Genomic DNA, 13,724 nt, shown 5'->3' with positions numbered 1-13,724 from the left:
GGTTGATGCGATTGTGGTTCACAATCATCCTGCCAGAGTGATTATACCGGCCTGGGTCATCCAATCTGTCGAGGAGCTGTATTGGAACATTTGCCTTGTACACGTGAAAGCCGGGTGCTTCTCTGTAGGTGACGAAAACATGAACCTGGCCCACAAGTCAGCATCATGGTCCTTTGCGTCAGGAAATGTTTGACCAACCAAGAAAGATCTGCTTTGGTAAGATTCACATATTCGATTCGCTGGCATGTATGCGGGCATCTTTCCTTTCGGATCTGGCTTTGGCGGTTGACCGTCAATGAACAGCCTTTGCTGCTGGGCCAGAGCGATCATCACAGCAACAATAAAGGGGTCGCTAAACTTGTCTTCAGGACAAATTCGATCGTATTCCGCCTGCGCGCGACGCTTCATCTCTTCGTCACCAGTACCTGTCCCACAGAGAAATCTGCGATTGTCGTCAAGGTTGCCCAAGTCGAAATGGGCCATTTGAGGGTATTCCCCGGTCGACTCCTTCTAGCTGTACGTGTTATGGATTGGGATATTGAGGATGTCAGCTTTACGATATCGATACGGGATCATCGATCTTGGATGCGTCAGTCAAAGGAGTCTATCGAGAGTGAAGAGGAAAGTTACCTCCAAGCTGCAGGCCAAAGGCCAAACCCACGTAGCAAAGCCGGTATAAGGTACCAACAAGCATAAGTTGTTCCTTGATTCAATTGATCGATGACTCTTGTGGCAGAGGTCAATGGCGATGCAGCAACGCCCTTCCACGGGTTGCGGAATACTGTGGAAGACGTGATATTGCGCTCCCAAGCTGCGTTGTTGGGGAGTTGTCTGGACGCCAACTCGCTCAACATGGTGCAGTTTATAGCCTGAAGTTGCTGGTTTGTCCAGAGCAAGGGGTTTTTGAACATCTGAGTGGTAAAGACCTCATGGGATATGGCGTTGAGTGACAAAAAGTTCATTTGGCGAGGTTGCAGCAAACGTTGCGCAGGGTGCGGTTGGGAAGATTGTTCTGCCTCAGTGGAGGATTGTCCGAAGTTGGTCTGTATGCGTTCATCCCATTGAGGGGGAGGCGGTGTATAATCTGGAGGTCTTCGAGATGGCCCTGCTTCAGCTGGAGGATAGCTGAACCTGACTTGTTTGCGAGGCCGTCGAGGTGGAGAGGGGGTGGGCTCTACTCGACCTGGCTCTGCTTCTTTGACAGGGTCCTCGTACACAACTGGCAGGCTTTCACCGAGTCTGAGCGAGGATCGAGAGGTTTTTGGGTCCGAGTACCAGTCTTCAACGCCAACCCGAGAAGAAGAAGAAGAAGGTATTGCTTCCGTGGATGGATGCTTATTCCGCCGGGAGGGTTGTCGCGTTAGGGGAACGAACTCGTCCTCCTCATCTTTAAGAGGCTACCACAGGTCAGTTCCTGACTGGTTATATGGCGAGCCAGTGATGAGCCTATGGGGATCTTGTCAAATCCCAGGGTAATGACCTACAGTGCTGTCGTCAGCAGACGGGCTCTCGTTGGGATAATCGCCGGTAAGCGAGTCGCCATCGTCTTCGTCGGTGTCTTTTTTCCCTTTCTGGGCCACTCTTTTACCCAAAGATGTAACAAGAGAACGGAATTTTCCCATTTTAATGACTGCAAGGAGAGATGTTATAGATGAACCCAAAGAATGTGCTTGATGCCGGGTGGAGTGGTGGATGTTGATGAAAGGTGGAGGATGGCCGAGTCGCCAGAGTTTTCAAGTATGGATGAGGGCGCCCGACGCACTTGCCTCGATAACAATCCAAGATTATGGTCATTGTAAAAGAAAGGACGATTCAATTTGGTGTGATGATAGCCTAGAACCCTGTTCAATCCTACTTCCAACCTTGATCCTCCCAAGCCAATGCTCTTTCAGCTTAAACTGTTGACAAATCTGTACTTTTCCCAAGGCCAAGCCAATATGCTCGCGTGTCTAAAGGCGCTGCTACATTGTTTCAAGCACGTTGATCTTCCCTGTTCATCCTTGCCATATGGTCTCTTAAAACCTGCTCGGTTCTTTCCAGCTCTTCATGTTCATCCTCCATCTGGACCAACACTAACAACCTCGGGAACAAACTTGTTCCGTCAACTGTATTTCTATAGATTGCCTCGGCAAGGATTCGAAGCTGAGGAGGGAATCGCGAGTCCATATATTGGAGGGTTGTGCTAGGCTCGTCCAGCGCCATGTGCAAGTCCTGGAACTCGGTTCCGGACATGCCAAACTCTTCGCACTCCCTTTGCTTCTCGGGCGTCCACCACGGCGGAAGCAAGTCCTCTCGGGTTGCCGCTAGTTCGAGGAACTGCCTGAAGGCAGGCAGAGAGTCATCAGCGCCGGCGTAAATGGTGCCCTCTGCGCCCTTTTTGTCGTGTTGGCTCTGTTCCTCCAGGCGGAGGCGGAAGCAGTCGATGAGGATCCGGAAGACATCCCTCTCTGAGCGGTTGTACAGATAGCTGCCGTCCTTCAGACCAGTGAAGGGCGAAGATCTGGCTTCGTCCAGTCCTTGGATTGGTGACGGACCCCTCAGTTCACTGCCACTCGCGGCACTAACTTCTTGGCCCATTGATGCCTGTATTCAAGTCGCCGCAGCGCTCTGTGAAGCTTTCGGAATAGAAGGAATCGGGTTTGTGCTGTGGTAGGGTCCTCGATGAACTGCCCAATCACTCCGCTGGCAGTCTTGGAACAGTACTAAAGCAGGTCAGTAAGTGAACCTCGGGCTCCCTCATGTGGTATTTCTTACAGCCGGGCAGAATTGAAGAGTTGATGTTTATGGAACGGCCTAGATTTGCTCTCGGTGTCGATAAGTCGTAATAGGCATGAGAGGGAGAGGTGAAGAGGTGAAGAAAAGATCAGGCTCCGGGCGACGTTAAGTGTTGGTTGACTCTGGGTTCATCTAGAGCTGAAACGGGGCGGTAACACCCTGCCTACCCGGCAAGCCACCAGCTTACTCGGTCAATTAATGCAGCGGGTATTCAACCGCTTTCACCAATACCGAGTGATATCCCTCGCAGGTGAGACAGTAATGTACTTCTCGTCACCCGAGGCTTGCTTCATCCCACCCTTTGAGAACGGTATCCCGCGCCCAGTCTCTCTCGACCTTCCACTTGCATAGACCCCTGCGGCCTTTCTGTGCCAATCAATCAAGCCATTCGCGGGGTAAACTCACCGCCAATACTTGATTGACATTCTCTTGTTATCTCATGCAAAGAGTTGTTGTTTCAATACCCGGCCTCCATGATACCCGGCAATCTCAGCCTCAATGATACCCGGTCATGCGAACTGCCGAAGATCAGGCTCGGAAATCGAGCGATGTTCTCTTTGATTCTACTCCGTCACCCAGCCCTCGACGAGTTAAGTGAGTCAGAATATCGATTCAACTCAGTCGTAAAGAGCCTTTTAAACAATGTAGTTGAAGAAGATGATGATTGATGACACAGAGAAGCCAATTCTTCAACACACAACACCTTTCACTCCAGTTGAAAATCTCTGGTCACATCTATTCCAAATTGTTTCCGCAAGCGTGGGACAGAACAAACTGCCCGAGTGTAACGATTGCGTGCCTTTCATGGCTTGATCAGGAGGGTCGTGGGTGCATAATGCACTTTCATGTCCTCTTCTCTCCTACTTTGTAGACACATCCCAACTCAACTCAACCCACACCCCTCCTTCACACCAGACAATACTTTGCTGAGCTCCGTCGATGGACGGAGACTGCTTGAGACATATGCATCGGGGATCCGGTGTCAATATCCCTCCTGCACGATAGCGGACTGAAACCTCCAAAGCCACATTCACGATGGTGGTGAGAGCACATCAAATGTGACAAGTGTGTTGTTATTTTGGCGACTCCGAGACAGGCTTCATTCACCGAATGTAAGCCAAGTCTCACATTGTGTAATCAACGAACCAAATTCATTGAGACGCGCGTTCTGAGCGGAGTTCCCAAAGTGCAGTGACGATAGTCTCATTGTTGCTGCGTGGCTGTTCAAAGGGGGCGCTGATGAACCAGGTTGAGGCGGGCTGAACAAGAGTGATCTACATTCTGAACCATGAGAATGCCCTCGGCTAAACAACAGGGCTTGAAAGAAGAAAACACCCTCCATTGCCGGGGGCATGAATATCATCCGCTTCCCCGGTGGTTCAGCCTCATGCAGTGTCTAACTCTGGGATTCGCCCTGCAGAATTTCAACCGCGAAGTACCATCATCTTTGCTCGGATGATGATCTCCCTTGACGAGCCAACTCGGCAATTGGAAACCGTTGAGGTTGCGGGTATCTAGGATGGTCCCTTGTGTTTCGTTTCTCTCTGCCACTTGTCGTTGCAAATGTGAGCTCGAGCCTTTGGTTCTTCTCTCGCACGAAGGCATCAACACCAGCGATTTTGTCTCAAAGGAAGCAATAGCGTAAACTGATCTTCGAAATGAGCTCCTGCGACGTAATTATCTGAATTAAATAGGGAATAGAAAGCCCAAGGTTAAACTGCTGATTGAATGTACTCGCAATGAACGACCACGTGACTTGTGTGTGCTCTGCCCATTCTCAAGTGGATGCCATCACGAATCTCCGGCACTTCTCAACGGCACTCCCAATGGCAATGCTAAAGTCCAAGCTATCCACCAAGCTTCTTGTTCGGCTCCGGCCTTCGGAGAGGCCGCCTGATTCCACTTCTGTCCGCTAGCGCACCGGACGAGTCAGGCTCTCTTCAACCTCTGGATCGCCACAATGCCCCGAGGCTCCAAGATGGAGGCCGCGACAGTTTGAGCCCCATCGAAATGACGACGATCGCTCCTGTAAGCGGCATCCACAGAGCGACCGGGTGTTTTAGACGGTCCACAGAGCTCTTTTTTACAGGCCTTGTAGCGCTTGCGTCGTCACTAGCCAGGGGCTTCCAGGGTTCCTGGATGGGGACTTTGCAGAAATCGAAAGGCTGCCCCGGAAAACGCCTGGTCTTTTGAACCCTTCCCCTGCAATGCGATGGAATGGATTGGATTGCTGGTTCGTGATCTTCCAACGTCCCTTCATTGTCTCTCCTTTCTCTTCATGTCTCGTTGACGGCGGCGGCGATGCCAGCTCCTACCTCTCTTTCTAATTCTCTGACGCAAATGCCCTCCTTCAGGTCATTACTTTTCGCTCTTTTACTTTTCCTCGCGCGTCCTGGTCTGGCTGCGCATGTCCAGGTCCGGGATTGCGTCTCGTCCTCTGGAGAGGCTCTCTCGTCGCATCCCCAGTTCACTCCCCATAGCCTCTCGGCGTCCCTCGACGAACGACACAACGAGACACGACTCCGACTGATCATCTCGGGCGAATATACGGGCCTAAGATCGTGCGAACAATTCCGCCAGCAGAATGTCTCGATAGACCTGAGCTTGGCTGCTCTCGGTGGAACGAGCCGATACCATGGCGAGATTCTAAACTCGACTTGCCAATCAAGACTATTTGGCGCCCAGAAAATTGAAAAGCGAACACAATACTTCGATGTCCTTTTCCGAATCGATCATCCAGCACCTCTGGCGGCTTTCGAGCTGGAGGTGGATATCAGGGGATCCGATGACCTCCCAGTTGGATGCCTGAATGGCTTCCTGACACCAGATATTGGTCCAACTATGCAAGGCATTTCTTTCTGGGGTCCGGTTATTACCTTTGTATTGGTGATTCTTGCTGCTGGCTGGCGAGAGTGGTCAAATCTGGTGCAACCCCTACAAGACGAAGAAGAGTGTTCCGTTCAAAGGGCATCGAACAGGTCGCACCTCACCAGGATCGCCGATTGCCTCTCATATATCCAGTTCATCTTCTTTGCCGGAGCCCTCAGCCTCAATTATCCCGGGTTTCTGCAACCCATTGTCAGCGCTGCCAGTTGGTCAACTCTAATGCTCCAACGAGGCATCGTGATCAGGCATTCCCTCTACTATGGCATCCATGATGGCATCCATGAGATCAATGGCACATTTGGTGGAACTTCGGGCCTCGAGCACATGATACAGGTTATGGGTGCCCCTGTCACCATGGGCACCTGGAGCAACATCGCCACTCTAGCCGTCGTCATTCTCATCTGCCTCTTCATTCTCATCCACATTGGCCAGAGCTTGAGATGGACACGAGATTGGTTTCGACAGGCTGGGCAATGGAGTATGGAGGGCTCTGCTCAAGACAGTCACAAGGCAACCATCTGGGTTGCATTGCGTGTCTTTCTGAGCTACCTCTTGCTTCCTCTTACGGCCTGGGCAACCTACCAGATTGACATGGCTCGCTTCTTGCCATCTTATTACACTGTCTTGACAGTCGTGGCGATCTGCCTATTGATTATAGGATGTTGGTGGGGACTGGCTTCACGGAGCCCCCAGAATATGGGATATCTGCTCATCGACGAACTCCATAGGCAGGAAGCCGATGAAGTGCCATCGCGCACCCAAGACTATTATACGTTGGCTACTTTTGGCTTTCTCGTGCTCCGCGGGTCTATAATTGGAGGGTTGCAACACTTTGGAACGGAGCAGCTGTTTACCCTTATGGCTTGTGAAGTTGGCCAGCTTGGTCTTGCTACCTGGGCTTGGTCGGTGTCTGGCTTGCTCTCCAGAGCTACTGTGGCGACATGCGCTCGGCTGTGCGTCTTGCTTCTTTGCGTGGGCATGGTTCCTGACCTTGCGAGCCACAAGGCCTCCAGTGCTCTCGGATACATCATATTGATGTTCCATGCTCTCTTCATGATTGGCATGTTTCTCGTTCCCTCGGCCTACGACCTCGTCCAATTTGCCATAGCTGCGGCCAACAAAAATGCGAGCCCTGAGCAGCCGGACAGGGACGAGGATCAGGAACGCCCCCAAGTAGGTGAACTTCTGAGTGCAAAGTCACCATCATGCTAATTTAGTACCAGGTGTTTGGCCTTCGACAACTTTCAAGGCGCCCTACGACTATCACCAATCTGTCCGTACGGGGCCTAGTAGTCGATCACGAGAGGAATAGCTCACTAAGCTCGAAAGCGCCGTCAGTCTGCTCGCCTCGCGCTTCGTCCTTCGGCTCAGAGCCAGTATCACCAGAGGTGCTACGTACATACTTCCGATCCCCAAGGCCCGAGAGGTCGTCATCGAGCCTCTACGAGAGGAATCATCAATTCAAGCCTCTAGGAAGATTAACCCCTGAGAGCATCGCCGAGAGCACAAGTGAGAGTTCTAGCTCGGGCAGCTCAGGGGGTGGAGAGAGACTGGAACCTGGAGAGGTGTCACAAGCGTGGCAGATGGCTTCTCCATCAAATCCAAACGTTGACTACTCGTTCAGAGAGGCTGATCTTTACTATGTCAAGCCGCGACGAGTGTCATTCCGCCAAGCAAGTCCTACCAGTTCTGATGACTCTGGTAGGCCGGCGAGTTTCGTGAGCAAGATCAGATTCTGGTCACGGTAAAAGTTTATAGACGGCATTTGCATTTAGATACCATACAAGCGATTTAATTTTGACACCGATACATGAACTTGTCCAGCTATGTAGTCCCGTTCCAAACATCAGCACAGGTCATCCTTCAACAATGCTGTTCCGCCGTCACGCTCGGCACCTCAAGATGCCCTCGAGTGTTGAGCTAGTCAACACGCTCACAGAGGGAAACTCAGCTTTCTCTCGCCCATGTTGTCCCAGTCAAGGTGGAACATGGCCTTCAAGTCAGGATCCTTGAGCAGCTTGCAGTCGTTCTTGTGGCCTTTCTCGCGCCAGCCTTTGACCTGACAATCCTGAACGTCAATCAGCATAACGGCCCCAGGCCGGGGCTAAGCTGGGAATCTCACCTTGTCGCAGTACCAGAACATGTTGCATTTGGCGCACGCCTTGAGCGAGGTTCCTTGACGCTGACAGGCATGGCATGTTCGCAAACCGCCATCGTGCTGGATCGAGAACCGCTGTATGCGCGCACTCAGCTCCATGATGTTGTCCAACCCTGCCGGGAATATCTATGGGCATTGTCAGCATGTCACATCAGGGACAATAACTAGGGAAATACCTTGACAAGGTCCTTCTCCCCTTCTTTAACATAAACCACATGGTAATGAGTCTCCACGATTACATCTCGGAGGGAGAGACACGTCCTCTTGGCATGCAAGATCGCAATAGTCCAACCGACCTGAGGCTTGGGGCTGAGGGCTTTCGAGTTCTGACCTCCCTGCTGGAATACGACTGCGTAGTGTCTGCGATAGCAGTCGTTGACCATGAAATGGACACGCTCGTTCTCGGTCTCGAACCACGTCTCAGTAATCCCCGCGAGAAGACCCCAAGCCTTGCGAGGCTGGTAAGTTTGGCCGTCACCGGAGAGAGCAAAGTAATCTGGACTGCTCTCTGGAAAGATGGGAAGATCTCCGAAGCGAGGAAAGACACGGCAGTTGGCGAGGTCAGTGAAGCCGTTGGAGCAAGCCTTCCAGTCTCTCCAGAGCCAGTCATCCAAGGCTTCAGGAGTGAGTCCCTCAGGAGCAGGGGAGAGATCCATCTTGTACTGCATGACTGGGTTCGTATCCAGGGCTCTGATTATGGCCCGGTCATCTTTGACTACCGGGGAGTCCTCGCCCAGAAACAAGATGCTAAGCTCAATGGCTCGCTCAAGTAGGATCTTTGATCTCGCACGAAAGCGAGTGAACAGCACATGGTGGAAGGCGATGGCGTAGAGCTTGAGGGAGTAGGGGTGAAGCACGCCCTCTTTGGCGAGCAGGTCCATACAAGCCCGAACGGCACGGGGTCTTCGGCACACAGACCCGTTGGAGGCTTCGAGCTCGTCCCCCAGGAGCTCGTAAAGATCAAACGACAACTGTAGTCTCTGGTCACTCTCCTTCAGGCGCTCCCCTTCCAGAGAGCACAGGCTGCAGGTGCAGGTGAAGCCGCAGAGCTTCTTCTGTCGCTCGGCCCTGGTGTTGTAAATGTCGAGGTAGAAGATGGTGATCTCGTCGCCCTCTGCTATGTCCTTGACGGCGTGGAGGGTGAGCTTTCCCAAGGTGGTGTTCCGGGCGTAGTGGGCGTTGGGGACGCAGGAGTGGTTGATACGGGCAGCCGTTGGGTAGAGACCGTACATGCCCTTGACTTCCTTCAAGGCGTTGCTACAAAAGATGCCCCAGGCTGGGTGGTCGGGCTCGTACTTTTGAAGACTGGTCAAGGCAAAAAAAGTGGTCTTGTGAGCTGGGTGAAGGCTGTTGACCTTGTTGAGGAGTTCGGCTTTGACAGCTTGGTCGTCAGTCATGGCGCTTCTGAAGAGGGGAGGTTCGGCCAGGATTCGAGTGCCTCTTGGGATGGCCTTGGTTGCGATGAGGCCCTTTCCCTTGCCGGGAACGTCCCGGATGGCGTACATCGGGGTGTCGACCTTCTGGCCGGTGTCCGAGTTCTTTTTGGTAGCCATCTTCTCGTCGGGAGCCATGATGGAGAGACTTGGCAGGGAAAAGATTTGAGAGGGAGGAGGGGGGAGATTTTAAAGGCGTGGTCAGCCGTGGGTCAAGTGAGCACTGTTCTCGCACCTCTGCAGGTGATCGGCACTGGTCAAATTTCTTCTCTTAAAGCACTGGATGGCCTGCTTGAGTTGGTTGTTGTTCAATCTCGTTTGGTGGCGTAGACGGGATGCAACGACCCGCTCAGGGGGGGTGCTACAAGCTTGATACCAAGCATATCAGCATCAACCGTGGGTTGATCATATATCATTTGGCCAGTCAAAGTTTGTTTGACTGGTCATTGGCACTATACTCACGGCAAGGCCACCGGCAGGGGAAATAAGCCACATGTTGGACGGTCTTGACTAGTCCGGTCAAGCCGTTGAGTTGTGTGTGAGCAACTCGGGTGGCAACAGGTTGATGCCCGATCTGGCGGCAATGATGAACAATCTTGGCAATATGCAGACGGCAACACGCACTCCATGCTTGTCTGTTTCAAGTTTCTTGTGTTCTTGCGTGTTTCAGTGCAACCAAGCTCGTAGCTGCGCGTTGATGCTTGCCCCCATCAACACCCGCATCCCAGACAACAACTCCATACTTTGAGAGTGTTACCAAGGCGATATGTGCGATTACTCTTGTGAGGAAACAGTTGGATATGATAGCGATCACTATATTTATCAAGCCGTTGCCAAAACAATAACGACAGGTCGATGCGTTGACTTCGTGTTTTGTCGATACATGCAATCTTGGTCACTCTGCTCCCAAATCTGCTCGCAGAGACATAAAGATAGATGGCAGTCATTCTCTAAAAAACCATATAAACCCCGATCCGGCCCTAGCTGCTGACTTCATCAATGTTGAGCATACTCTATATATCAGATTCACCACAACATCCCTATATACTAGAATATGACGAGATTAGGGCGCATCGCGCCTCCGGGAGCCCTTTGCCATCATGGAGACCCTACCTGATGTACAAGTCCTGTTGGATCCTTGACTGGCTATATCTCTCCTGTCTAGACGGATGACGATATCACCATACCTATATAGAAATCTTGTCACTCGAGCGGTGAGCCGCACATCTGCAGCTTGGATGACGATGACGCGCCGAGCTGGTCAGACATCGTTCAGGACATAACGGATCTCCGGGCTATAGAAACTACTCATCTCCACACTTTTATTATAATCTCGGGCTATGAGTCAATTCCGTTCACTGGCTGTGGGAGGAACAAGTCGAAGACCCGCCCTCTCCCAGGCGAAGCAATCCATTCATGGACCCTCGAGGCCAACGAAGACGTCGTCGACTGCCCAGTCGAAAACGATGGTCACATAGTCCCTCCGGTACTTCCTCAAGCAGAGACCGTCACCTCGCCATCCGATATTCGCAGAGACTGGAGTTGTCGACACCCTTCGAAGGGCCATGCCAATAGTTCACTGAACAAGATTGGCACGAGACGACTTTGGATCTTGGCCTGAGGTCTTTAGAGGCAGTGATTCACTGCCAGCAAACGCTCGCCCAACTCCACTCCACCAGCCATATCGTGAAACTTTAGGGAAATATTCAGTATGGAATTAGCGAGGTAGTTGAAATTGCATTTAGAGTCGAGATATTCTACCATTCGAGTCCCTCTGGATGAAGCAGTTCATCCACCTAGACGGTAACCAATCAGAGAGGTCTGTGTTCAAGGTCAACTCAATCTCACAAAGGAGGTTCACCATCTACTACAGAGTCTGAAACGGCCTGGGACTTGCATCAAACGCAAGCTGGTTGTTTGCTAGGTCTGCGCAGGTGCTTGAGGCAGTGCTGCACCTTAAGTTGATCTCACACAACGCAACTTGGACTTCCCTTGCGACCAAACTGATTCCTTCCACGATACGACGTCCTACTCTGCAGGTCTCAAAATGCTGCCCGACGATTTTGACAAAGCGGACTGGATGCTGGGCTCATGGGTGCCATCACCCGATCCGCGACGCCCAGATTTCCCCTACCACAACGGCCTCACCCTCACCATCCGGCCTCATGTCCCCCCATCTCCGTTTGGATCGACTGGATACATCAAAGGGTTGGAGCGCCAAGAAGCACCACGGGAAGAGGTCGCCAAACTCCCACAGAGTGAATGGTGCCTACGCAATCCTGTCGCCGAAACCGCACCGCACCCAGACATCACAGAGAAGCAAATGCTGAAGATCGTTGGTGGCATCGCTTGCAAGGACGGCCGTGGTGCACAGGTCGTACGCTGCCAACTATGCCACGATGTGAGCAATGTATACGTCGCGAAGATCTACGATCCCCTTTACTACTCCTTCTCGGACCGAAACTTTGGCACCCCCGTCGACGTGACGTACAGAGCAGACCAAGACTATTCTCGAGAGGCGGCTGCATTCGAAGACCTCAAGGCCGATGGGGCAGATGGCCGCTTCTCTCCCAAATACTATGGCTCCTGGACTTTCGACATGCCTTTGATAGGCACTCCTCCTGTGTTGCGACCAGTTCGCTTGGTGCTCATGGAGTACATCAAGGGGACTGACCTCTGGACCATCATGGAGAGAGACGGAGAGGGTCTCGGGTTCCATACCGTCCCTCCTGAACAAAGACTCGAAATTTTTGCCAAAGCTGCCGAAGCTGAGACGAATTTGAAGTTCCACGGCATCATCCACCGAGACTTCGCGCCCAGAAACGTCATGATCGCAGACCCTGTTACCCGCGAGGGAGTTGACTCCCACACTCCCCGGGTGATACTGATCGACTTCAACAATTCCACCTGCGTCAACCGCCCCAACTTTCGATACGCAGAGTTCCACACAGCAGATCCCCTTCCCATCAGCCCGCGCTATCGCTGGTGGGGAGGATGCCCCAATGCGTTTTCGCAGTGGGTGCCGGAACCGCATCGCTCCCAAGATGCTGTCTTCAATGGCTGGTTGGTGACGCGGTTGCCGGATCCTTCTAGCGGATACCTGCTACTTCCATTCACAATGCCTAGGCATATCCGCACGGCTGGTCTGATTGAGTATGCTTTGCCAGTCCCTGATACTGAGCCCGTCTTTGCGCAAGTGTACCGGCGTGAGTATGACATGCCACCCGTGTCTTGGTAAGTCATTTATGCGTGGATTAATACTGGAAGTGACACGAACAAGCTTGTTAACATTTCTATAGGTCTCCAGCCGACACAGAGTCTCTAAGCGGATCGAGCGAAGTCAAGACTCCAGACGCCAGTACTTCACCAGACGGAAGAAACTCATCTCAAAGCGAACCCGAGGATTTTGAGGACGGGACTAATGTTGCTGAACTACAATACCACGAAGATATTCGAGGTGAAGGCGAGACATGGGCAAGTGGCATCGAGCAAGACGACATGGGCCTACTTGGAAGCGGAATCAAGGAAGCAAAGACATCACACGGATGCACCGAGCCAGAGGACAGCCATCTCACCCAGGGGTAGTCTGGGAGATGGGGGTGTGGTATCAGACACCACGTCAGCGAGACGACACGGAATGAACTCGAGGGCACAGAGACATGAAGATGTGTATGGATGAAGGCGGTTCTGTGACACGGTTTCATTCGCTTGCAAGCAAGCAAAGAGGACATTGTCTTGAGTATTTGGCTAATGATGTAATTAAAAGTAGAAAACTCGGAGAGCACAAAAGTTGTAATCCTTCCTAGCCCTCTTATTTGACGTCGGAAATCTTTGTAGGATGGGATAAGCCTGTATCTTGTGCGTTCTCCTCGTTGAGGGGGGAAAGGATAGGTGAGATATATATACATATAATTGAAGGTCCCCCGATCTTTGGAGAAAGTATTCCTAGGATGGGACAACCTGAAACATGGCGCCAGCGCGGAAGCCTGGCCATAACAGGTCGTCGACGGGACGAAGGCGATGAAATAGCCACAGAGCTTGATCATATCCCATGCCATTGCGACGTGCGATGTCCTAGGGCTCGGGCGAGTTCTCTTTTCGCTTCGATGGACAAGGCTAAATTATATGCCCATCAGGAGAGGAGCAACATTCGACGTAGTGCCATTCGTCTGGTGATTTAAACATGTTCTTGAAAATGACGTTGACGGTAGCGGCGATCCCCAAGGCCAACATCTCACAACCGGGATGCGGCCTAGTCTGCTAGGCTGAACCGTTGCATTTAAACGAACCTCCAAATGTCCTTCCATTTTCGAGATTCTCGATCAAGTTGTAACCCTTGAACGACACCCGAGACAGAGAAGAATGAATCCCTTTCTGCCCATCACCACGGGTTAACGGGACCGAACCCATCGCGAAGAATCATGATGCTCACGTCTCAACCCTGACATCGGAAGCTCCCAGACTCGGACTAC

The 13,724-nt window shown here is 52.1% G+C and overlaps 4 protein-coding genes across 4 annotated transcripts; 2 read left to right on the top strand and 2 right to left on the bottom strand.

Annotated features, from left to right (window-relative positions):
* Nucleotides 1-626: 626 nt before the first annotated feature.
* On the bottom strand, nt 627-2,577 carry NECHADRAFT_78094 (uncharacterized protein; the record flags this gene model as incomplete). The annotated part of the gene is made up of 3 exons (XM_003052725.1): nt 627-1,397; nt 1,485-1,630; nt 1,980-2,577. 3 exons carry the CDS (start codon nt 2,575-2,577, stop codon nt 627-629), a joined length of 1,515 nt encoding a protein of 504 aa, XP_003052771.1.
* Nucleotides 2,578-5,115: 2,538 nt separating this feature from the next.
* NECHADRAFT_99744 (uncharacterized protein) lies at nt 5,116-7,469 on the top strand (the record flags this gene model as incomplete). The annotated part of the gene is made up of 2 exons (XM_003053219.1): nt 5,116-6,834; nt 6,885-7,469. 2 exons carry the CDS (start codon nt 5,116-5,118, stop codon nt 7,407-7,409), a joined length of 2,244 nt encoding a protein of 747 aa, XP_003053265.1. The 3' UTR covers nt 7,410-7,469.
* A 125-nt stretch (nt 7,470-7,594) lies between these two features.
* Nucleotides 7,595-9,390, bottom strand: SDG2116 (uncharacterized protein; the record flags this gene model as incomplete). Its single annotated transcript, XM_003052724.1, has 3 exons — nt 7,595-7,729; nt 7,784-7,945; nt 7,996-9,390. 3 exons carry the CDS (start codon nt 9,388-9,390, stop codon nt 7,595-7,597), a joined length of 1,692 nt encoding a protein of 563 aa, XP_003052770.1.
* A 1,909-nt stretch (nt 9,391-11,299) lies between these two features.
* Nucleotides 11,300-12,837, top strand: NECHADRAFT_78091 (uncharacterized protein; the record flags this gene model as incomplete). Its single annotated transcript, XM_003053218.1, has 2 exons — nt 11,300-12,486; nt 12,552-12,837. 2 exons carry the CDS (start codon nt 11,300-11,302, stop codon nt 12,835-12,837), a joined length of 1,473 nt encoding a protein of 490 aa, XP_003053264.1.
* Between the last annotated feature and the right edge of the window lie 887 nt (nt 12,838-13,724).

This window comes from Fusarium vanettenii (assembly GCF_000151355.1).
Source record: "Fusarium vanettenii 77-13-4 chromosome 3 genomic scaffold NECHAsca_2_chr3_3_0, whole genome shotgun sequence".
NCBI classification, from domain to species: Eukaryota; Fungi; Ascomycota; class Sordariomycetes; order Hypocreales; family Nectriaceae; genus Fusarium; species Fusarium vanettenii.
Note: the sequence above shows the minus strand (reverse complement) of the source record. Positions and strands in the feature narration are given on the sequence as shown.